Source organism: Pholis gunnellus, assembly GCF_910591455.1.
Source record: "Pholis gunnellus genome assembly, chromosome: 8".
Classification (NCBI taxonomy): Eukaryota; Metazoa; Chordata; class Actinopteri; order Perciformes; family Pholidae; genus Pholis; species Pholis gunnellus.
Genome location: NC_136534.1, coordinates 21,783,529 through 21,809,117, shown reverse-complemented (window position 1 = coordinate 21,809,117; position 25,589 = coordinate 21,783,529). Strand labels below are relative to the sequence as shown.

At 37.7% G+C, this 25,589-nt stretch overlaps 2 protein-coding genes across 3 annotated transcripts; both read left to right on the top strand.

Annotated features, from left to right (window-relative positions):
- Positions 1 to 9,365: 9,365 nt before the first annotated feature.
- On the top strand, positions 9,366 to 16,740 carry LOC306700219 (myelin-associated glycoprotein-like). Of its 2 annotated transcripts, none has more exons than XM_079165172.1 (10): positions 9,366 to 9,411; positions 9,809 to 9,925; positions 10,358 to 10,768; positions 11,047 to 11,367; positions 12,341 to 12,643; positions 13,155 to 13,436; positions 13,522 to 13,809; positions 14,007 to 14,109; positions 14,220 to 14,289; positions 14,942 to 16,740. In XM_079165172.1, exons 2-10 carry the CDS (start codon positions 9,865 to 9,867, stop codon positions 15,329 to 15,331), a joined length of 2,229 nt encoding a protein of 742 aa, XP_079021298.1. In that variant the 5' UTR covers positions 9,366 to 9,411; positions 9,809 to 9,864; the 3' UTR covers positions 15,332 to 16,740. The 2 variants fall into 2 exon arrangements, with proteins under 2 accessions (XP_079021298.1, XP_079021297.1); XM_079165171.1 differs by having other exon boundaries at positions 14,004 to 14,109.
- A 1,555-nt stretch (positions 16,741 to 18,295) lies between these two features.
- Positions 18,296 to 23,606, top strand: LOC306699715 (sialic acid-binding Ig-like lectin 5; the record flags this gene model as incomplete). The annotated part of the gene is made up of 8 exons (XM_079164436.1): positions 18,296 to 18,356; positions 18,693 to 19,094; positions 19,368 to 19,688; positions 20,086 to 20,367; positions 20,454 to 20,735; positions 20,866 to 20,980; positions 21,452 to 21,497; positions 21,933 to 23,606. 8 exons carry the CDS (start codon positions 18,296 to 18,298, stop codon positions 22,359 to 22,361), a joined length of 1,938 nt encoding a protein of 645 aa, XP_079020562.1. The 3' UTR covers positions 22,362 to 23,606.
- Between the last annotated feature and the right edge of the window lie 1,983 nt (positions 23,607 to 25,589).

Here is a 25,589-nt window from a genome sequence, read left to right as displayed (position 1 = left end):
GTTGCCACATACTTGTTTTTTCATTGTGTGCTGTGACTCGTTGGCCTCTCATAATAGATGAAAAAAAATGTCACCATCACTTTTGATAATAATCGGAAAAGTTTTGTAAATTCAAATGGTACACTGCCCAGTTCTGAAGAAATTCCACAGCTTCTTTAAAACATTTTCCAGTTATCTGAGGAATGTATTGAGATTTTGGGGGATTTCTCCTTAAAGCATGGGTTCTAGCTGTTTGATTGATCTGGAAAATACAGACCTAAAGCACAAAATATGTAAGCGCGAGTGGCCAAAGTGTTATCTCTTTTAGACAATGTGTGTGTGTATATAAGTGTGTGTGTGTCTGTGTGTGTGTGTGTGTGTGTGTGTGTGTGTGTGTTCAAATAGTGCTGAAAGATCATAGGACACTGATCACTGATCATCACTGGGGTCTTTGTGAAGTTTGAGCATCACTTCACTTGAGAAGTTGAGGCTTTATTCTCACGATTGCATCAGATGTTTGAATGACAAACATGGTTGTGCTATTCAAAGACATTTGATGAACCTGTGATGTAATATCAAAGCGTACTAATGGTCTAACGTGACAATGATGGTGTCAGTAATATATATTAATAAGATGTTTATTGACAGGGAATGGATGCCAGTATGTACAGTAAATACCCTGCATGACTGTTTTGCCAGCAGGCACAAATATAAATATTAAATTATGGACAAAAGCCAGTGTGAAACCCTGTTATACATCATACAAAAAGTTTTGGCTGGACTCTGTCTTAATGAGTTTAGTGAATAGTATCAACCTCTAACTAGTGTGCACTAAGTCAAATCAGAGGCTGCGCTTACATGCAGGGAGTGACCTTCTTATTTACTGTGATTGCGGTTGATTGGAAGTTCGATACCTGCTAGAATTAGCTATCTTTTCTATGAAACCTCAAAAAGGGAACTCCATCAATTAATATTGTACGCCCATTGAATTAGATGACTCTGTAGAGGCATAAAGCAAAGGTCAAGGTGTCTTGACTTGAACTCCATAGTATGGGTCAAGTTCCAAAGGAACTGGGTCCTACATTGCCCACAATGCAACCAAAAGCATGTTTTTGATAGACCCTCCACATCTGGTAAACGCCCGTCTTTCATACTCCATGCACTTAGTTTATAATACTGTGTTTTTTCAGACTATATAAAGGTTCTCCAGAGTGGCATTATCGTAGAACAGTTTTCACAGGCTGAGCTGTACTGTACTGCCCATGACAAATACCAGTGAGTCAGTGGAGTTCCCCTTTAATTTTTGCGAATAGTCTCAACCCACCAATGAAGCCACCACTGCGCTTCCTCCACCTCTCCCCTCCTTTGCATCACGTCTTACAGGTCATACGTCACTGCTGAAAAATAACTCATCGACACACTGCAACCTAAACTGACTAACATGGTCTGCCGTTTTGAATAAGACAACGGGTCATGATTGATTGATATTTTTAATAGCTCTGTTTTCACATCCATTCAATTACGTATGTAGTGAAAACGCAAATTTATATCTACTGTGTATTGTATGTTCGATTGTTTTAACAATGTAAGTCATGAACAATAATCTTGTCCTCGAAATTAATTGTGCAACGAATGAGCTCGTCAGTTTTCTCCGCAAGAAATGATTTCTAAAATTCTGAAAGTAATGTCCATAATTTGACTCTCCAAAATCATCTGCAACAGTGTGTTGAACATCAAGTATACAACTCGTACACTGATTTTCTCCTAAACAGATGTTACGTTGCATGTATTGATGTCGATAGAAGGCTTGAGTGGGAAATAAATTCTAGCTAGAGCTGTGCAATGATCTCTTCTTGGAGATTGAAAGTACTTTTGATACACATGCTCTGACTAAGGCTTTATAAATGTATGTTATGAAACGACGCCGCTCTGTGGCACTCTCATTTAAAATGATGGATTAAGTGAATCAAGGCAGCAGCGTGTCTCTGTGAGCTGTTTCCAATTGATTCTACAATCAGTAGGAGTACAAAATACAGCAAACACCTCTCACTGTGCTAACTCCATACATGGGTAGACTGTTCAGCAGTAATGGCAATATGAAAACAAAAATTACACTACGAGGAGTATTTCAGTTTAATCTGTTCACATGAACCCAAACAAACCTCTCTGCCAAAACCCCAGTTTTAGTAAACGGTGTTGATGAAGCCTCAGGTGTGTGTATGGCACAGGGCAAAGCAAGATGATAAGGCTAAGATGTATAGGATGATTCTTCTGGCATCAAAACATACCCATGATGCTGTGCGAAGGGAAGGAATCTCTGTCACTATTTTAGTTGTCATGTAACAGTTACTTTTGTAACAGACAATTTGATGCAGGTTTTCCATTCTAAAAAGATATTTTACCTCTATATTGGAATAAAATGTTTGGAAAGCTTGATTTTGTTCAGTTATGTTTGAAGTATTATAATTAAAAATGCACAGTGCAGACAAACCTGCAGGTCGACACCAAATGTGGTATGTGATGCAAAAAGCTAGTTTTGAGCTTTACTTACACACTTCAAGCAATTAGTTTTATTATGACAATGTTCTGTTGACTTAATGATGGAAATGCTGGCTAGCATTATTAAATTGCCTGTATGCTCAAAGTCAATAACCAGTTCCTTTCTTTGAAAGCCTCATGGGGGGGGGGGGGGGGGGGATTTTGTTTAATTTTTTTGTAGAAATATCAAATATGTGTTACCTAATCTTTTGTCAAAGTGTGTTGTAAAGGAAATGTGTATGTCATATACTTGGTAATCATAATGATCATTATGGAGATTTTTTGTTTTCAACATATCTGTTTGACACAGTAATTCAGATCAGGGTTTAATGACAGTAGGATTCCTACAATGTTCTAGTTTGCTTGCTCTTTTATTTTAAACAAGTCTTTCACGCCTCAAGCAAATTCATCTGTCTTCAGTTCCATGCAAACATAAATAAAATGAAAACAACACAAACTGGAAAAAGTTTGTTATTGATAGAAAACAAACTGTGAACCATCTATTTCTCATGTTGTCTCTTTCCATTGTTTTGCAAAGCAACATCACCCTTATGAATCATGTGCTGAGCTCTTTTTACTTTTTGGTTTGTGAACAAAGCCCCTCAAAAATGGACTCTCTCCTAAAATGGAGGCTCATTTGTCAAAGTGACACACCGACCTTAAAAAGCAAGGCTTTGCAAAGTTTAATCTGGTTTTATTAATTGATGTTAAAATGTTTTATTGGTAATAATGTAATTTATTAAATGAATACATTTGTTTAGAATTGTTTTTAGTTAAATATAGAATATTAATAAAACACATACAGTGTTGATCTTTGTTTAAGGCACAGAACATGTGAACAGACAATAGGTACTTGTTATCCAACACGAAGAAGAAGCGGACATGTGTGCAGGCAGTCTGCTGCATGGATCACAAGTTACATGATGTAAGCTTATGTTAGTCTCTTACACAAGTTATAAAACAGTTGTGTTTTATAAGAATATAAAATACACATAAGAATATCAAGTTTCTATTACACAAACCGTAAGATACATTTGAGCACGTATGTTAACTCAAAGGATGACGATCTACTGAGTTCAGAGCAAAAGTACAAGTACTGAAGCATTTACACAATATACAAAGTAAAAATATATACATAATATATATATATATATATATATATATATATATATATATATATATATATATATATATATATATATATATATATATATATATATATAGTAGAATTGTTCCATTGCATGAGATATTTGGTTTCTTAAGGTGACACAATCTTCTCAAACACATATGGTACTTCCCCTTTCTCAGAGTTCCTCACACATTTACAGTCCTGAAGAAGAAGAAAAAAAGCAAGACAGTTTAAAATCAGTATTCAATGTTAAAGTTGTACATTATCAACTTGATATACAGTATATATATTTACATAAACATAGGCACACATTTTAGAGATTTGTGAGTGTGGCCAGCAGTGTGAAGAGAAACTTCCTTGCATAATGATGTTGTGGCAGAAACACGACCATTAGGTTGTGTCTGAAATGAAGAGAAGAGTTCTTGGAGTAGCAACCAGCGGGAAGTGTTTTAATGAGCACACGGCAACGTCCAACAAGTCCGATGTATTAGTTATTACAGCTCACTCTTATAGTCTAAATTCAGCACCCTTATGTCACATTCCACCAGTGAAACCAGTCGGTTGAACCACAACCAAAGCACTTCTTGCTCTCCAAATAAGGCATTTGTCCACGTCCGGATCAGATAACGGACCAATTTGGCCAAACATTAAGTACGTACGGGAAGTGTTTATCTTACTCATGCCAGTTTCCTAATGCCATCATCCTTCCTTATAGGAATGCTGGCTCCCATATCTCTAGGAGATATCTGTTACAAAACCTGTTTTCAGCATATGATGTTTTTCTCCAAAAATTGTTGTAGCGCAAAGAGGAACGAATGACAAAAGGAAGACGAAGAGAGGAAGAGTCAGTTCAGAGCAGAGACTCTCAGCAGAGATCACTGTGGTGAGAAGAGAGGAGAACAAGACAAAAAGAGGTAAAACACAACCTTTACCCTACTTTTTAAATCATCTTTTCAAATTAGAAAATGTGAACCTGCAACATCATGTATTTAAATATTTTTCTGCTCCGGTTTCATGAAGTTAAACATTTGAATGTTTGTACTTCTGAAAGGAAAAGACACTGATTGTCTCAATCATCAGAATCAGGATGTTTGTTCTCATCTGGACGACTCTGCTCTTCTCTGTGAGAGACATCACTGCTGGCACAGGTATATATAATTTATCATAATCTTGTTATGATGCCTACAATTAAGATATGAACAAAATAGATAGAAACAATATGCTGTAATAAATGTCCTCATTAGTAGCATTAATCAAAGCATTTTAAGACTAATTTGGGAACGTTGGGACAGAACGTTATAATTTCATAATATATAGTATATTTTACTTGTTTCTTTTAAGTATTTTGTGTAAAGAAACATGTTAAATGCTGAAAACAGCAGTTTTGTAGAACAAAAACAGTCCCAGTAGAAGTGTTCCTTTACCACTTATTAAATATCATGGAGTATTATAGAGATTTAAATATCTACTTTCAATGTTTTTGTCTCACTGTTTCCATTAACAAGTGAATCAGTGTGGGGAAGACATTTCTGTGACTAAGGACACTGTCTCACTCTCAGTGAAGGAGAAATAACAGCAGAGGCTGGACTCTGTGTTGTGATACCGTGTTCTTTCACCACTGTTTCTGGCTTTACACCCCAACATATGGTGTGGTACAAATGTGAAGCATCTAAAAGAAAATGTGGGGATTCAGACGTGATACTCGATACTAACAACAACAACAACAAAGTTCAGTCTGAGTTTATGGGACGAGTTTCACTGTTGCAGCCTGACGTGAGTCAGATGAACAATAGATGTAGCGGGAACACATGTCATGGAATATAAGTAATACACATGTTTTCTTAACATGAAAATCACCTGAAAATATGAATAGTTGAGTTTTCATTGGCTTAAAATGGGCGGTATACATACATAAATAATTGAATCCAATAGAGTACATGTAATTTTGCTTGTTTGTTGTAACATTCAGCTGTAACAGAAACCACACTATCGGCTATCATTTAAATATTTTTGAGTAATTCCATTTATACATTAATGTCATTTTTGTTATCTATCATTTACAGCTAACACTGTTTATTGGAGTGTATAGTTCACACAGTAGCCAATAAGTGTACGGCTTTAATACCACTTGAAGAGTTATACAATCTCCATGATGTCATTTGTAATAGCAGATCAAGGACCAAGTGCAGAACTTCCCTGGATCATCGTTGCTGTTGTTTCTCTCCTTATGAATGTCATCTTCATAATCCTCTTCATAATCCTCTTGATGTTCCTTTGGTATGTTACTACTTCATCATTTTATGCTTTGATCCCTCTGTCAATGCTGTGGAGACTCTTAGACAACACATCATGTCTCACTCGTTCTTCTCTCCAAAGGAACACAAAGAGAAAGGTGAAACCAAACCAAGAGGAGAGAACTTACATGTCACTGCGGAAAACAGACCAATCACCAGAGTACGACGTTATTGCTCGACCTCTGAACTAACAAGTGTCAGCTTCCACTGAGAGTAGAACAAGATGGTGCTTCCATACCTCCATTCAGCATGCGTAGAGTTTTATGAATATGTAATTTCTTAGAGTTATTTTTAATTCAACAGTAATTTATATCTTGCTTTATACAGTATTATTATTTCTTTGTTTACATTTCATGAACCTTTATGGAGGTCCGCTGACCATTTGATTGGGCCGATGTTTATGAGTTAATTTAAGTATTTAGTTGTTGTATTTGCCTGTTTCTGTAGTTGTTTTTTGTCAACTTCATGAAGATGCTTTTTTATTGTCTTGTGTTATGTTTACTTGCGTGAGTTTTCTTGCTGCAGTATTTTAGAGAGAAGTCACGTCAGGCAGGTACCTGAAGGTGAAGTTGGGATCCGTTGATCAGTAACTTCAGGTGGATGTTTAGAGACTTTGAGGGAAAACAAGTGAGGCTTTTTTGCAAAACTTGAACTGAAAATGTATGAAAAACAGCAACATTGTTCTAATAAATAAGTTATGATAGTTACAGAAGTGTCTGTGTTGTTAATGTTATCAGTTACGTGTTGTTGTATTTTAACCAAAATATCAATGGAGCGTCTGTGTTGGAAGGATAAAAGCCCAGTTGGATTTCATCTTACATGGTTAATGGACATTTTGCCAACGTGAAAGACAGCTCGCAGTTCTTCAGACACCAGTTAAACAAACACCCACTTTACTGTAGTTTCACTGATGGGAAAATATATCCAGTTCAGCTAATGCAGGATCATAACATTGTTGTTGATGCTGTGATGTAAGAAGTATTTAGGTCTTTTAATTAAAGTATTGTATAAATATTCACTTATGTTACTATTTTAACTCATTATAACCCGAAATAACTTGCAAAAGGACCCTTAAGTAATTATAAAATATGTACGTCAGCTATATACTACTTACTGTGTACTTATACTTCACAATCTTGAATGCAAGACTTTTATTGTGGAACATTGCGACACATACTTGTACTTCAGAGGAAAACCTTATACCAATACATTTACCTGACAGGAAGATGTTCCTGGTTCTGTTTCAGATTTTACTCTAAATATAACAATTCAAATATGATTCATTAATATTCACTAAAATATCCACCATCATAGAAATGAAAGCTCCGCCTTGAACAGACGTTAAGTACATTTAAGTACATTGTGCTGATAATGCCTCTCTTTCACTTTGAATGCAAGACTTTTATTGTGTAGTATTAACCGTTTTTAATAGAAAGAAAGTTTTGAGTAGGACTACTGTTAATAAAAGCTATTAATATGTCACGTAATTAAGTTTTAATATGTTTTCAGGCGGGAAAGTAACCCTTAAGATTCCCAATATGTGGTCAATTCATCCAAATAATATGATGTGATTTCTGATAGTTTGTAGCAGGTAGTTGGTACGTGTTGGGATTTGCTTTGTAAGCAAATGGCTACATGTTGGTTATTTGCATCCCATAGATGTCTACGATATGTGAGTCATGTATTTGATGTGTGATACTGCACATTTTGATGTAATCGTAAACTTTGAAAATGCCGTATCTTATCTAGATGTTACCTGAAGTTGATAAACCATATATGGTTTGACGGTCACATTTTGCGTCCCTTTTAAGGACCTTGTCTCACTTCTCCATGTTTTCTCAGTTTATATGCCTTTTCCCTGAATGTGATTTTCAAGAATTGTCAATAACATTTAGCCGTTTGCCATTTATATGTACCTCGAAAGAAGAGGGAACAAGGCTTTATTTGAAACAGGCTTATATTAGAGACAGGAATTTAATTCTGATTCACTGTGTTTGATTGTTTATTTGGTGATATTTAGTATGAAGCTTCCTTCTTTTCTGATCTGCTTCAGATTGCCCTATTACATATTTTGTTATTGCATTATCCTGTTAGTACAAACTTACTGTATTCATTTTAAATTAAAAGCTTGTTAGCGTTTCAGTGGACGTAATCTCTACATACAAGGCCTTTCTTGTGAAACAGTAGCAGGAACATGTTGAATATTCAGCCACTTCAATGGTTCTCTTACGGTACTTTAAATGTAGCTACTGCCATCTCGTGGCCGCTTTATATTAATACAAATACAGTTTGGCTGCCTGGGACATGAACACACACAGTGACTGAAGTAGAACAATAACACTTTAGACAAATGCACTTTAAGGACAAACATTACTGGGACCACAACAGCAAATTACAGATGAACATTCAACATCCAGGAATTCACATTATAGACACTAGTCCATTGACCATGTACAGTCAAGCCATATACAAGGTTTTACCCTAGCCTAGATTCAATTAAGATTTCACAATTGATTGTTACGATGATTATTAATACGCAGATTTATTGGTTGAGACAGATTTGCAGTCTGTCTTTCTAACCTCTGGTAACTCATCCATTTCTACAGGTTCTGCTATGAGGCATCAGACATATAGTAAATGATTGAGACGCATTCGAGCCAGTGCTTTGCAAGAAATTGTTTTCGCACCTTCAAGTGCAAACGGGAAGATATCAGAGATACGGAGAACACAGTGGTGCTGTATATGGCAATGTTAAAATGAATAATCACTACATTGACTTTGTTGTGAACAGTAACTACAAACATTGCCTAATTATAAACCAGATATGCAGAAGGGCTTCCTTTGTAATGAGGAAATGATGAAAGCTTTTTATTTGACTCTCTTGGTCCTTAATGCACTTCATTCATCACAATTTATCATTTTAAAACAAGATTATAACAATGTTAACATTTGACCTTCATGATTCAACTTTCACTGCATTTATTAGCTCTTAAGCTGTATGTAAGTTGCTTTAGCAATTAAAATCGCTACATACAGTAGTTCAACATTAACACATAAACAGTGATTAGTGCTTCAAATGGTTTGGTGGTTTCTCAAGATTTCAAGATTTTTTGGGGAAAAAAAACAATTTAAAGTACTTCCCTTTTCAAAAACTTTCATATTACTTCACAGTCGGGGAGATGATCTAAAAAACACAAGCAATCAAAAAACACTTCATCATTAGATGCTAAAGGTGCAAATTTCTCATAAGAGATATACACATATCGTGATATTATGAGGTATGAGAGTATAAAAGCCTGTTGGTCACAGGAGAGGAGACATTTTGCTCAGCAGTGGGGGAACTTCCTGAAACCCAGTTGTTGCACAAACAGAGAAGAAATAGAAAAGTGAAGAAAGGATGAATCAGTTCAAGGAAGAAACACTCAGTGATCACTGTTGAGAGAAGAGAGCAGGAGAGCGAGACAGGAAAAGGTAAAAAAACAACATTTATAGTTATTTTTTAAATATATTTTTGCACTGTAAATGTAAGTTGTTGAACTGAGTCATTCTTGCAATTGTCTTTTGACATTACTGGATTTGCTGGTTCAGTAAAGGTGGACGATGCTTGAGAAATAATGCTTGGGGATGGGAGTATTCATTTGTGTTCATCAGAGTTGGTGGTGAATTCAGTAAAAGGTTCAGTTTTCACAAAGCTCGATTGCTGTAAAGATTATTGTTAAAACGTTTACTTACGGTTTAAAGGATCTTTTTGAGAACAGATGTTGCAACTATGGAATAAGTGAACGTGCAACATCCTGTATTAAGATCTGTGATGTCAGCTGTGGAGCTTCCTTTGCTTCAGTTCCTCTAATGTTTGTTGCACTTTTAGTGTAAAGTTTGTCCGGTGGAGGGAGAGACTGACTGTCTCAATCATCGACAATCAGGATGTTTGTTCTCATCTGGGCGACTCTGCTATTCTCTGTGAGAGGCAACAATGCTGTCACAGGTATGCATCTTAATTATAATCCTGTTATCATGCCTACATTAGAGATCTGAAGTGTGAACAAAATAGATAGCAATAATGATCAATGTCCTTATGTTTCCCTGACATGCTGCCAAATTACAAGTTAGTTCTCCTCCCAGCTCATTAGTAGAGCTCCTCCCAGCATTCATTTACATACCTGGAAACTCTGACTTGATTAAATAGTTATTTAAAATGTTGTTTTGCAATTTAATTATGGATAAAGAAACTTAGTTAAATACAGAAATTCTGTTTTGTTGTCTGATCAACGCTGCTTCCAACAGCAGTTATATGAAGCAAAAGCATAGTAATAGCCTTTCTCCATCATTTATTAAATCATAATTTATTAAATATTATTTTCGGTTGGTATATTAAAATAACCTGGATCCCTGTTTCTCTCACTGTTTCCATTAACAGGTACATCAGTGAGGGAAATAACACGCTGTCACGGAGCATACTGTATCACTCTCAGTGAAGGAGAAATAACAGCAGAGGCTGGACTCTGTGTTGTGATACCGTGTTCTTTCACCACTCCTTATTACTTTACACCCCAACATATGGTGTGGTACAAATGTGAACAATCTAAATCAAAATGTGGGGATTCAGACGTGATACTCCACACTAACAAGAACAACAAAAAAGTTCAGTCTGGGTTTATGGGACGAGTTTCACTGTTGCAGCCTGACGTGAGTCAGAAGAACTGCAGCATCTTCATCAATGACCTCACTGAGTCAGACTCTGGATCATATAAACTCAGAGTTAATGGTTTCACGACTTGGAGAGAAGACGGATTTACATTCTCTCTCAGAGCAAATGTCTCTGTTAAAGGTATGAAGAGCTACAACAAATACATACAGTGAAGATGTTCACTCTCTTCAACATATTCAATGTATTTATAGTCTGAATGGAATAATAATAAAATAATGTTGCACATGTGTCAACCTCTGTAGGCAAACAGTAGAAACTGCATCAGTTCCTGATAGAACTCTGACTTATTGCCTCATCAAGATGTTTAACAAAGTATCAGATTATTTTAGCCTGAACTTCAGTGAATGGTGACCTTCAGGCTGCTCACCTGATTCCACTCATCGACTGCTCTCCTTTAGGTCTGACCCAGAAGCCCACAGTGATGATTCCTCCTCTGACAGAGGGACAGCAGACCACACTGACCTGCACTGCTCCTGGTCTCTGCTCTGGATCTGGTCCTAAAATCACCTGGACGTGGAGCGGAGCAGGAGAGAAGGACTCTCACATCACAGGAAACATCACTGCTGTCGATACTGAGGATCTGACTGCTGTCACACAGAGACACAGCTCAACTTTGACCTTTAACTCTTCAGCTGAACAGCACGGCACTGACGTCACCTGTACGGTCAGCTTCACAAACAACATCACTACAGAGGAGACAGTGACTCTGAATGTGACCTGTGAGTATAGCACATACTGCACTTTATCCTCACCTTTACGTTCTACTATCTAAAATATTTTCTGAGATGTGCTGTCATGTAAATTCTAATGTTTTTCTGAGCTGTCTGGAATTGTATCACATCAACAGTGTTCTTACAGGAAAGTTGTGAGTTTGGGGTGCTTTAATATTTATATATAATACTAGAGATGTACCAATTGCAATTTTCTTGCTGATTCCGTTTTTCTTTCTAAGAGATATTATTGACCGCAAGGCTCCAGACTTATTTTCTTTTTTTCACCATCCCTGAACCGTCCCAAAAAATATTTCAACCATCCCGTAAATGTTACGTTGTTATTGTCATCTATTGTGGTTATCAGTACAAAACACACAATTCAAATGATAAGGCAACACGTAAAAATATACATATTGAAATGCTTGCTTTGATTAAAACGAGATCTTGGCATTACTAGTTTTAATTAAGTTGTTATAAGCAGATTAAAGCTTGTGTTAGGAAGCTGAACATGTCATAGCTCCCTCTCCAATTCCTATTTTATTTTCAGGTAAAATCGTCTCCTTCAAACAACAGTTTTCATTAAATTTCTTTGCCAAAAACTACATTTTAACACATCACGATAGTGTTATAATTTATCTGAGTAGAGCTTGAACGCACCACGATGCACTGTAACCTCTGTTAACCTTAGCTGTTAGCTCTGTGATGTCTGCAGACGAGCAAATCACTGTGATTACTCTGAGCAGCATGCATGGGAATGAATTACAACATAATAAGTGTATCAAGATCAAGCTAGTTGTTCCAGATGTTTTTAAGGTTTTTGCTCCACGGCTTATTTTAGACATGAAGTTTTGACAAATGAGCTTTATGTCTTCTTCACTCTCCGACACATGTCGCGTGTGTGGCTGTTACATTACTGTCTGTGCCGCTATGAATGATCGGCACATCTCCATATAATACACTGTGTCATTTTGTCTCTTAGATGTGAAGGAATTTAAAATCACTGGGAATACAAGTGTGAAGGAGGGTGAGACTCTGAATCTGACCTGCAGTGTTGAAAGTTTCCCTCCATCTCTCATCACGTGGACAAAACCTTCTGAGACAAACATGCAAAATGCAACAGAAACAAATTGGCAGAACAACACTGAGACCTTCGTGCAGAGAGAAAGTGGATTCGGCACTTTTTCCATCTCTAATGTGACAACAGAAGATTCTGGACTCTACATCTGCAGCGCAGAATATCTGAATAAAACCCTGGAGGCAGATGTTGATGTAAAAGTCATATGTAAGTACATTTTACAGCTGTTCTGAGACAACATTTATTGTAGTATTTTTCTTTTAAACTATATTTAGAGCAGAGAACAACCTTGATACGTCTTCTAAGTTAATTCTGAATGACTTCACTGCCCCTCACCTTTAAATATATGTGAGAACACCTCAATGGGCATTTATTACATATTTGTCTGCAGCAAAAATGTAGTATTTGCTTTAGCTTCTTATGGAAATTAGTTTTTTTTTAAAGCCCTTGGATCTATTGAGGCATTGCGAAGACTTCCAGGTGGTTCTCAGCAAAATTGGAGCCAAATCTTTAGAATCATAAAAACTTGTGTTGTCTGTTTAAACCAGTGTGTGTAGAGTCTGAACATCTTTAGATGTTGGCGCCCTCCTGTGGTAGTATTTAAATAACAACATACTACAGATGACGCATGAATGCAATGACAATAAATCTTGTATCCGTTTCCAACCTCTTCACCGTGTCTTAACTTGACATATTTTCTTCATGATTTGCTTCACAGATATGAAGAAACCTTTGATCACTGGTAATACAACAGTGGAGGAGGGAGATGCTCTGAATTTAACCTGTAGTGTTGAGAGTTTTCCTCCATCTCATATCACATGGACTGTACTTGGCTCCAACACAAAGCCGGACAATGGACTTGACACCGACCTGCAGAACCACACTGGATCAGCCACACTTGTCATCCCAAATGTGACGACAGAAGATTCCGGACAGTACATGTGTACAGCACAACACCTGGACAGGACTGTGACTACGTATGCGGATGTAACAGTGACTCGTAAGTAGACTGTACTTAAAGGAAGTTCGTGTTCACACTGCCAGCATTTTGTTTTGACTTTGTGATTCTGCTTGTGTGCTTACAGGGGTTTCAAAGATCTTAAAAAACTCTGGGTGTGTGGTTCACTCGGAGGTCCTGACCTGTGTGTGCATCAGTGAGGGTTTTCCTTTACCCACCATCAACTGGCCGCTGTTGAAGAACCACACTGAGTACTCCATCTTTACCACTGTGTCAAACCACACAGTCAACAGCACCCTCACCCTAACTGTAAAAAAACGCAGCAACACTTCTGTTGAGTGTGTCAGCAGCAATGAAAATGGGGAAGCAAAAGAAAACCTCAAAATCCGAATGACCATATTAGAAAAAGGAAAAGGTAAGTGTTCTCAACTAAAACACTGAAGCTATGTAGACCACTGCCTTGTGACATCTTTAGTACCCTAATTATTTCACTGTGACCTTTTCTATTTGGACAAACCATTGGGCAAGCTGTCAGAAAAAAAATAAAATGTTGCATATTAGCGTTCAGAAAGACATGGACAGACATTTCTCTTTTGTTCCTCTTGATAGCAGTTCAGTCCAAAGAACTGGTTTCATGGCTGGAAGTCATCCTTGCCTTTTTGATTGGGGTTCTTCTTTCAGCAGTCCTTTGCTGTTTGGCCACAAAATGCCACAGGTACACTATTTCATTATTAACTATTAATTCCCGGCTGTTGTTTGTGGATAATATGTCGAAATGAATGTTAATTTGTTACTATAATTACTGTCTTTAATACATTTTTCCAGAAAAAATCAGAAGATCTCCAGAAATCTGGATGAGACTGTGGAGATGGTGACCAGTCAAGTGGCTCCACTGGTATTTATATTCATTCTGCTCAACATTTTGGGATCACCTGTTATATTGATGTTTTTCTTCTTTCCTAAAAATGACTATTTTAACAGAGACAGAAAGAGTAATTCGGACACCAAATGTATTGTTTACATTTGAGAGTTGTTGCCCCAAAAGAAGGAAAAATTAAACGATTAAGTCGAAGTCCCCAGAGTGTTAAATGTGAGGGGAAATATTGTTGTAACCCTGAACTATTATGGAACTATAACGGTGCTCATATCTGGTCTCTAAATATTTTGGACAGCCTTTTTGCTTTGGGCCCTCTGCAGGCTGCTCAGTGAATAGATTATAGCGGTTTAGACTGTAATCTGTCAGTCCATAGTTTGTTCAGCTGATATTCTGTGATCCAATTCCTGTAATGCTAACCCTACACCCTGCTTTATTATTTATATGTGACCTTTTAAGAATAGCTTTGCTTCAGTTAATTGTTTAAACCCTTCATTGTAGAGGCTAGTTACACAGTCTATGGGCATATCTATGGGTTACACTCGTTGTCTTTTTGAAAACTTTAGTCAGCTCAAAGCCAAGCAGCTTCAAGCTGATTTTTTTTTTAAACGCTACTATTTAATTTGTGTAGCAGCTGCTGAATGAGTTGTATAAATGACGTTGTTCCTGACAGATCGATGCTGGTCAAGCAGCCGACGATGATCAGACCTTCTACCAAGAGTTGGCTGAAGGAGAAGAAGGAGCTGCGGCAGCAGAACGAGCAGCCCCTGATCTCAATGGTGGACTTAAAGATGTGGAGTACGCCAGCATTGATTTCTCCGTCTTGAGAAGAAAGACTGCCAGGGATGCAGCAAAGAAGCAAGAAACCACAGAGACCGAGTATGCTGAAATTAAGAAAGAAGTAAAAGAGGAAATGGAAAACAATGGCGAAGAGGAAGGTTATGTGTTGGAGGGGGAGATGGGCACGGAGGATGAAGAGACGACACCTTGTGTTCCTGAAGAGGACGACGGGGACGACGTTGCGGTGTACTCCAACGTGAAGGATATAATGTCTGAGATTTGAGGACTGTTGCATTGTGGAGTTGCTTGAGGATAAAGTTTCTTTGCTCTCGTCAGTTGTGATGGATTGATGCAACGGACTGATGATGGATTGTTATTCCAGTGAATGAATGGCGGTCCTGTGAACGGTTTCTAACAGCTGCGGTCTGCAAACGCCACATTCAGCCTGTGGCGAAGGGACGGAGACGCTTCACACCTCCACATGTTAGGGGCTTTGTCCATCCATTCATTCAAGTGTTATTGAGCTTAAATGTGTTGACTTTTCATAGACGTGCCAGATAAGAGCACCCACATCCATGAAGAAGTTGATCCGCCATTCCTCGACTGGCGTTTAAAGGGACAAGCACCTCCGTCCTCTCTGCTTCTGAGAGCTGAAGTGTGCTTTTGTTAAAAAACATATTATTTAACTAGGATAAACATGTGCCTTCAGTCTTTCTCTGGTCGGCCCAAAGCTCTTCTGAGTGGCCCACATTTCTCTGTCTGAGGTCAAAATGAAGCCTCACTTTCACCCTGTGTAGGTAAGAGGTGTCTCTATCTCAGCGTGTCTCTATGACAACATCAGTCTGTTGATTGGTTTGTCTGACCGCTGTGGACCAGACTGAAATACCTCCAAACTTTTGGATGGATTCCCATTAAGTGTTTATCATGTTTCCCAGGGGATGCATCCCAATGACTTTGTTCATCAGTGACTTTTCCTTTGCTCCACCATCAGGTTGGCATGTGGTTTTCTATGAACTGTCTAAACTATTGGATGGATTGCCATGAAATCTGGTGGAGACATATATGTCCACCTCAGGATAACATGTTATTAACATTGGTTATCCCTAAACGTTTTAACATATGACCAAAATACCTGCAAAACTAATGACTCCGCTGTATGTTTTGTTTAATGCCAATTAGCAAATGATAGCATGCTAGCATTGTATTGTAAGTAAGTTAGCATTTAGCTTAAAGCACCGCTGCTGTTGTGTATTAATGTTGTTTGATTTTCATTTAAAGTATCTGCAGCAAAGAAACTCAAAGGATAGGTTGAAATGTTGACAATTCTGTCTCAATATAATACTGGAATATATATTGAAAGATATATTAATCCCTTCCTAAAGCAATTCCAGTGTAAAAGATAGGGAACCTTCTTTTTGCTGATTTGCAGTGGAGGGTAGTAACACAGAGCACATTTCATACTTAAAAGAGCTTTTGTAGATGTGGAGCTTTCTAACTCAGACAGCTGAAGCTTCATTTTAGCTTCAGCTGAATTTAATGATGCATGTTGTCACAAAACTGTAGATTTTGTCTCAATCTATTACAGTGGAATTGAATTATGATGGGATGTCTTCAGGGCCAGTGTGAACAGGAACAACAATTGCAGAAATGTTGATGTACATATGCATGTTAATACAAATATTTACACTCTCCTTTAAACTGGTGTGGATTCATGCATTCATTATTTTATAAAATATGAAGAATTGTTAAACAACAAATTGCAGATCAGTATGCCATTTTTAATTTAATTTAGCTTTTTGGATTGATCTGTTTTTTCAAACTGATACAATGTTTGACCCAATTTGTCTCTAATTTAGACAAATTAGGAAGTCATAGATTACTTCTCTTTTTAATATGTTACAGGGTTCAACTTGGCTTCTTTTAAATATGTATGTTTGAGATGAAATCATGAGTTTTCCGTGAGAACAAAACCTTTTTTCCTTCTGATACATTCTGCAATGTTGACAGGTTCTGTAGTGAGTGTTGAATATGCAGACATATAGAAACAGATGAGGACAAATATGAAGCCAGTTAAATATAGTTATAGTCATAATCTACCATCTCAAAGTGTCAACAGGACGTTATTAGAAAGAATACAGTGATGCCATGTAAGGCAATGTTTAAATGAATAATCACTTCAGAGACTTTTCTGAGAACACAACTGTTACACAATAAACCATAAAAACCATACTGCTACAAATATGGAGCTTCTTGCAGTTGAATTCAGAACTAGGATTAAAACAAATATTTTATTTTTTTATCTGCTGGTATTTCATGCACTTTATTAGAGACGGCAGTTGTAGTACAGACCATTCACATGTAAGCACATTCACCATCCTATATGCACATGTATGTATTGTTTTGTGCATTACGATGTAGAAGCATAGTTGGTAGATGAGATATTTGGTTTCTTAAGGTGACACAATCTTCTCAAACACATATGGTACTTCCCCTTTCTCAGAGTTCCTCACACATTTACAGTCCTGAAGAAAAAAAAAAGCAAGACAGTCACGTTTTATTATTCAGCGTTAAAGTTGCACATTATCAACTTGATACACAGTATATATTTATATCAACATATGCACACATTTTAGAGATGTGTGAGTGTGGCCAGCAATGTGAAGAGAAACTTCCTTTAAAATTGTTGTAGCACAAAGAGGAACGAGTGACAAAAGGAAGACGAAGAGAGGAAGAGTCAGTTCAGAGCAGAGACTCTCAGCAGAGATCACTGTGGTGAGAAGAGAAGAGAACAAGACAAAAAGAGGTAAAACACAACCTTTACCCTGCTTTTTAAATCATCTTTTTAATAGTAAATAGAAACAGTAGAAGCCATTGACTCCTTACTAATGTCATGAAATGTTTTTTTAGAATTCCTTGTTTACTTATTTACTTACTGTTGTGTGCATTTCATTGTGGTTGGGGGAGGGGTTATAGATAAAGCTGACACAGATCATTTCTGTTTATTTATTGAGCAGTTTTATGGAAAAGATATTAAAAAGTTCTTGGAAATAAAACATTTTGTGGGAATCACAACCCTGAAGATGATGTTAGCCACATTTACAGACAACCTGAACCTGCAACCTCATGTATTTAAATCTGTGCTGTCAACCATCAAGATTTTTCTGCTCCGGTTTCATAAAGTTAAACATTTGAATGTTTGTACTTCTGAAAGGAAAAGACACTGATTGTCTCAATCATCAGAATCAGGATGTTTGTTCTCATCTGGACGACTCTGCTCTTCTCTGTGAGAGACATCACTGCTGACCCAGGTATGCATCTTTTATTATAATCTTGTTATGATGCCAACAATAAAAGATATGAACAAAATAGATACAATTTGCTGTGATATATGTCTTTATTAGAAGCTTTACTCAAAGCATCTATTGACTACAGTATTTGACTTGTTCACCAAAATGATGTGTAAAGAAATATGTTGGATGTAAGTTAATATAAGTTTTGTTTTTTTGCTTACAACAGCAGTTATTTAAAACAAAACAGTCCGAGTAGGAGCCTTTCTTGAGAATTTATTAAACATAACAATTCATGTATTATCAAGATTTAAATGTCTCCTGTCCCTGTTTTTGTCTCACTGTTTCTATTAACAGGTGCATCAGTGAGGAGCAAACCTAACTGTGACAGAGGATACTGTATCACTCTCAGTGAAGGAGAAATAACAGCAGAGGCTGGACTCTGTGTTGTGATACCGTGTTCTTTCACCACTGCTGATGACTTTACACCCAAACATATGGTGTGGTACAAATGTGAAGCATCTAAAACAAAATGTGGTGATTCAGACGTGATACTCCACACTAACAACAACAACAAAGTTCAGTCTGGGTTTATGGGACGAGTTTCACTGTTGCAGCTTGACTTGAGACAGAAGAACTGCAGCATCATCATCAATGACGTCACTGAGTCAGACTCTGGATCATATCAATTCAGAGTTCAGAGAAATGGGAAAAACGATGGATTTACATTCTCTCCAAGAGCAAATGTCTCTGTTAAAGGTATGAAGAGCTACAACAAATACATACAGTGAAGATGTTCATTCTATTCAACATATTCAATGTATTTAAAGTTTTAATGGAATAATAATGAAATAATGTTTGGCATTTGTCAACCTCTGTGGGCAAACAGTAGAATAAAACTCCTGATAGAACTCTGACTTATTGCCCCATCAAGATGTTTAACAAAGTATCAGATTATTTTAGCCTGAACATCAGTGAATGGTGACCTTCAGGCTGCTCACCTGATTCCACTCATCGACTGCTCTCCTTTAGGTCTGACCCAGAAGCCCACAGTGATGATTCCTCCTCTGACAGAGGGACAGCAGACCACACTGACCTGCACTGCTCCTGGTCTCTGCTCTGGATCTGGTCCTAAAATCACCTGGACGTGGAGCGGAGCAGGAGAGAAGGACTCTCACATCACAGGAAACATCACTGCTGTCCATACTGAGGATCTGACTGCTGTCACACAGAGACACAGCTCAACTTTGACCTTTAACTCTTCAGCTGAACAGCACGGCACCGACGTCACCTGTAAGGTCAGCTTCACAAACAACATCACTACAGAGGAGACAGTGACTCTGAATGTGACCTGTGAGTATAACACATACACTGCACTTCATTCTCACCTTATTTACTATCTAATATTTGTTGTCTAGTCATTTTTGATGGTTTTCTAAAGTGTGTTGGATTTTACACATATGCAGAAAGGGCACATTTTGAGTGCTGTCTTTGGAAACAGCAACTGACAATGTGACGACATATTATACCTTTAATACAAAGTGAACAGCTTTTCTTCTATTTTAATACTATCTGTTGTGTCTGGATGGAGTTGTTATCTTACATATTGGGCTCTAACCAACATAATCATTTTATGAAAAAGGTTTCACAATTATTGAGGTGGTTTTCAGCCTCAGCTTGGAGCCACATATTTGGGATAATAATTTTGTCAGACAAATTCTAACAGTTTGTCCAAAATTTTGTCCTAAAGATGTGAAGAAACCTGTGATCACCGGAATGACAACAGTTAAAGAGGGCGATGCTCTAAATCTAACCTGCAGTGTTGAAAGTTTCCCTCCTTCTGTTATCACCTGGACCAAACTTAACTCCAACAAAACCGTGCAACGTGAAAATGTAATCGTCCTGCAGAACGACACCGGATCAGCTGCTCTTGTCATCGTTAATGTGACAGCAGAGTATTCTGGACAGTACATCTGTACAGCAGAGCACCAGATCACCACTCTGACTACACCTGCTGAAGTAAACGTGAAATGTAAGTCGGCTGTAGATGGAAAGATGTTCATATTGTTTTTCTTTATTCTTTGCTATGTTGTTGAGATTCTTCTTTTGTGTTTGCAGTTCTTCCAAAGCTCTTAAGTATCTCTGCATGTGAGGTTCAGTCGGAGGTCCTGACCTGTGTGTGCATCAGTGAAGGGTTTCCTTTACCCACCATCACATGGCCGATGTTGGAGACTCACACTGAGTACTCTGTCATCACCAATAAGTCAAGCACCACAGTCATCAGCTCCACTGTGTCTGTAAAACACCACGACTACACCACTGTTGAGTGTGTCAGCAGCAATGAAATTGGGGAAGCAAAGAATAACCTCACAGTCAGAATAAATGAGTTAAAACAAGACGGTAAGTTTTAAAAAATACAAAACCTCCCCGACTCTAGACCACTACTTTATGACATTTTCAATACTTTTTTATAAATATATTTTTATTATGAAGCAGCAGCAATCACGACTTTCGTTCCTCTCCATTCCAGATCTACTCTACGCATTTTTAATAACCTTCATACAGCCGCAAGCCATCATTGCGTTTTTGATGGGGATACTCCTTTCAGCAACCATCTGCTGCTGCTTCACCATGAAATGCTGCAGGTACCCTTTTTAAATATATTTGATCTTTTTGACATCCATGCATTCCTCTTCTTTATTTTATTTTATTTTTTTATAAACATTCTCGGCATTATTCATGTCATTAAGGACCACATGTGTTTTAGCATACTCAATCCATTTTACAGCAAATCATGATACGTATGTTAATTAATGCTAACCTTATTCCAAGATATTGTGCAAACATTTTTTAATGTGTCCTTCCAAAATAAAGGCATATATAAATATATGAATATATAAATGTAGTATACATAATCAGTTTGCATAGGCTGGACACTTGCTTGAATTTGATTGTCTTGTGAGGATTGTGTCTTTAGTGTTTTGGTAACGCAACGCAGATCACATGTTTGGCCTTTTTTATTTAAAAAAAAAACACTTTTAAGAGTCATTTTAATTAAATAATTATTGCTTGTAAATTTGTAACATTTGTTGTTGTTTACTTAATTTTCTCACCAGAAATAAACGGAAGAACTCTGGTAATATGGCTGAGGCTCTGAAGATGGTGACTACTCAAGCTGTTCCACTGGTATTTATGTTAACACAGCTGCCTACTACTGTGTACAATATATTACTTACATTTTAATTAAATGTTTGCTGAAAGATTAGTCTTGTGAGGAGACATGCATTGCTATTGTTCTTCTTTTGTTTCACCTACTTTCACACTGTCGGAGTGCTCTTATTGTTGCACCGCAATGCGGTTGTAAGTATAGACTGATTTTAAAAGGACGGCGCTGCATTATCGCACAGCAGCTTCTCTTAACAATGAAGATAAAAACAGTCATGATCATTTTAACGGCTTACGGATGAAATAGTTTCATGTTTCAGTTTTTAAGTGTTTCAAGCACAATTTCAAACCTTACAGATTTGAGTAGGAACCAGTTGTAGCCTGGATTTAGAGTTGACAGATGATTTCTAATTTCTGAATTGCACCTGACAGATCGGCGCTGGTCAAGGAGTGGAAGACGATGGGACCCATGGCCAAGAGGAATCTGAAGGAGGAGCTCGGGCTGCTGGGCAATCGGCCCCTGACGGTGACGTGGAACCGAGAGAGGTGGAGTACTCTGACATCGACTTTTCCTTGGTGAAAAGGAAGAGTCCCACAGGGGCAGAGGATACGCAAGAGACCACAGATACAGAGTATGCCGAGATTAATAAGAAGAAAGAAACAGAGGAGAGACAAGACGATGGTGCTCAGGCCAGTGACATGGTGGAGGGCAGTGAAGAGGAGGAGGTGATGATAGGGGAAGATAAGGAGACAAAAGAGAGTATGCCAAAGGAGGAGGAGGGAGGTGAGGATGTGGCCGTGTACTCAAATGTGAAAGAAATAATGGGCGAGATAGACGGACTGTGTGACTTGGTGGAGTGACTTAACAATTAGTTTCTTTCATTTTTTTTAAATTGGGGGAAGCAAGACAAAAACACGACAGGTGATTCAACGTAGACAGACGTGACATAGTATGCAGTGAGACAAGCATTACATTAAACATGAGCTTTAGTGCAAGAGAGGGTCGATATAGTGCAGAAACTCATGTTTTAGATGTGATGCTGGTGTGTGTGTGTGTGTGTGTGTGTGTGTGTGTGTGTGTGTGTGTGTGTGTGAGAGGCCGAAGTAGATTTCCTTTTACAGAAAGGAAAGCGTGTATACATATTCATTGAAAATTAAACATAAATAATAATAATAATACTTTTTATTTAATAAGTGCTTTTCAAAAAACTCAGACACTTTCCAAAGGGAATGAAATAGAGAGAAATATTTAAAAACACACATCATAGAAATATACAAATAAGCAGGAATGACAGACAAGTTAAATGGTAAAAGAAGACTTGGAAAGGTGTGTTTTGAGTGATTTAGTGATTTAGGCAAGGGAGTGAACCTGAAGTCTGGATGTGATTGGGAAGAGAGTTTCAGAGGGTGGGGCAGCAGCAGGAAAAAGGCCCCGTCACCCCGGGTCCAGTGCTCGGTCCTTTGTTGTGGGCGTGAGGTTTGCAGTCGATGATCTGAGGGTACGTGTCGTAGTGTAGATAGGTAAGAGGGGGCCATGTTATATAGAGCTTTGTAGGTGACGAGGAGAAGTTTGAAATGGATGTGTGAATACATCTGTTGTCAGTACTTGCAGATTTATAACTTAAAAGAAGCAGACAGATGTTACGCAGAGGTGTGTTTAAAGGGGTCGTGGCAGAAAGGAGAGGAGACCTGAACAAACCGCCGACATCTGGCCAATCCTAGCACTTGAAAGCTACACAGTGGAATTCATAATAACGCGGTACTGTCGCGCACTGAGGGGGCAATGCAGCTCTTTTTGTACCAAAGAGCACTTTTGTTTTGAACTTTTATTTAAAGCCACAATATGTGTAGCTGTGGCTCATGAAGTAAAGTGACCGAGTTGTCCAGTAATTGCAGGGTGACACACTGAACCCTAAATATTTCCATCATTTGTTTGACAATAGCTTATTTAAATGCTTTTATATGAAATATTTAAACTGAGATGCCTCTCAGTGGTAATATGTCTGTATCCTAAGTGCTCTGCTGGATCACTAGTGCCCTTATGTTTGCAAGTGCAGCTCTGTTCTTTTTACTGCTTTTCAGCTTTGTGGACAAATAAACGCTCATTCCAGCAACAGAAAACGTGTCTGTTATTTTATTTTACTGTCAGAGTCACTCTGTGTACATCATTTTGGTGAGGAGAATTTACGTTAATTCTTTAGAGAGAAAAAATAAACAATTTAATGTGACTTCAAAAATATTCTCCAGAACAGTTCTTGTTGATACTTTATAGTAGAAATCAACCTTACTCTCAGTATTAGCAGTGAGCTAATTAACTGAATATGGTCGAAGTGTAGGAGCCCAATGTGAGAACAGGAAGTTACCAGAGACACTGAAAATACAGTGATGCCATACCTCAGCACATTATACAAATACAGAAGTGCTTTCAAAAAAGCTGAAGCTAAAATGAGGAACGCATTCTGTGACACAAGATGTGTCTCAAGATGACCAGCATCTTTTTTTCTTATTGATTGTGCAACTGCCATAGATACAAATTCCCTAAAGGATATATGATGCATATTACTGTGAGATTATAACTGCATGGAATTGTGTTAGTCTAACAAGAGGAGACAATACTTTGCATTAACGTTGTTTCCACAAAGAGGATAGAGGTAGAAGAGTTCTGAGAGGAAGAGTCTGTTTAGAGCGGAGTCACGCTGCTGACATCACTGTGTACATTTCATTTCATCTGATATTGGCCTTTAGATCATTTTTTAGGTTTTGATTTCAAGTCCAATCGCTTTGTTTTTCAAAATGAACTCACATACTGTAAACCTGAACTCACAACTCTTCTGCTTTCAAAAAGACAGGAAACCATTGTGTAAGAGGATGTGAGCCTAAAATAGCACCCGAAACATCAACCAGGTGTCAGATGTTTTGCATTCTGGGTTCCTCTTAAAATAAAAAGAGAAGAAAGCTAAACTGTGCAGCTTTACTCATAAGAGTCTCACATACAGTATGCATAAATCCCTCAACTTAATTATTACTTCGTTGTTCCTCTTTATGGTCAATGCCTTCGTAAGGCCTGTGTGGAGAAACACCAAATCCGTGTAACAGCTTTCAATGTTAATGAAAAGAAAATGAAACTGTAACATTGCTGATTGCGCTTTCTGGGTTGTTTTCCAACCTTACACAAGTCTTCATACCAAAATTACAAAAAGGTAGTCTTTCATCATTTCCGTGGTTTAATTGAACAATGTGGGAAGCACCTTAACTATCCGACAATCAGGCTGCCCCATATCTCATCATTGTGGACAGTGAGGAGAACAAAAGTAGTAAATGTTTTTTAAGGTCCTATATGGTCATACTGATGAATTGTGGAATCTTTTCTTGTCTGGAGAACGGTTGTGCTTGTTAGTAAAGATTTGACCTGTAATAATAATAATGTAAGATTCTAGCATTAATTATGCTTGTGTCTTTATTTATACGCTCATGAATGTGTGTGCCTTCTTGTACATGAAAGCAGATAGCTTTACATTCACGCACAGTGTGCATGAATGCGCTTTAAGTGATTTTGGATTAAGGCTGAGCTAACAGGATTAGAATGTTCCACTAGCTGGACGGACACCTTTAAATAGATCAACCTGACGCTGCTGGTTCAGAATTCAGAGCTGCCGAAGAATCAACATTTGACAACTGAGAACAAATACTTCACCCGCAGGGCTGCTTCTCCTCCAGATCCGCCGGTGAGTATATGTGCAGTGTTGTGTTGAATCGAAACTTTGCATTGCCAGAAAAATAATTGTAATTGATTGCTTTAAAAATTGCAAAATTTCTGAACTCCTGTAAAAAGAGTAAAACTGATAACTGACAGCAATGCATTTCTAACCTTTCACTTCATGATTTGTACACGGACCTTAGCTTGTGATATTTGCTTTTATGTGTGAAACCTTCATTACAGGTTTGAAAATGTGTTCTAGAATTAAAACAGATAAATTGCTGTCAGCAATAAAAAGCCTTATAACGGGAGGTACTTGATGTGCAGATCTATCTGTTTTAATTCTGTTAGATATTTCTTTGATCCAGCACCCATCCCATTGGACAAGGGGT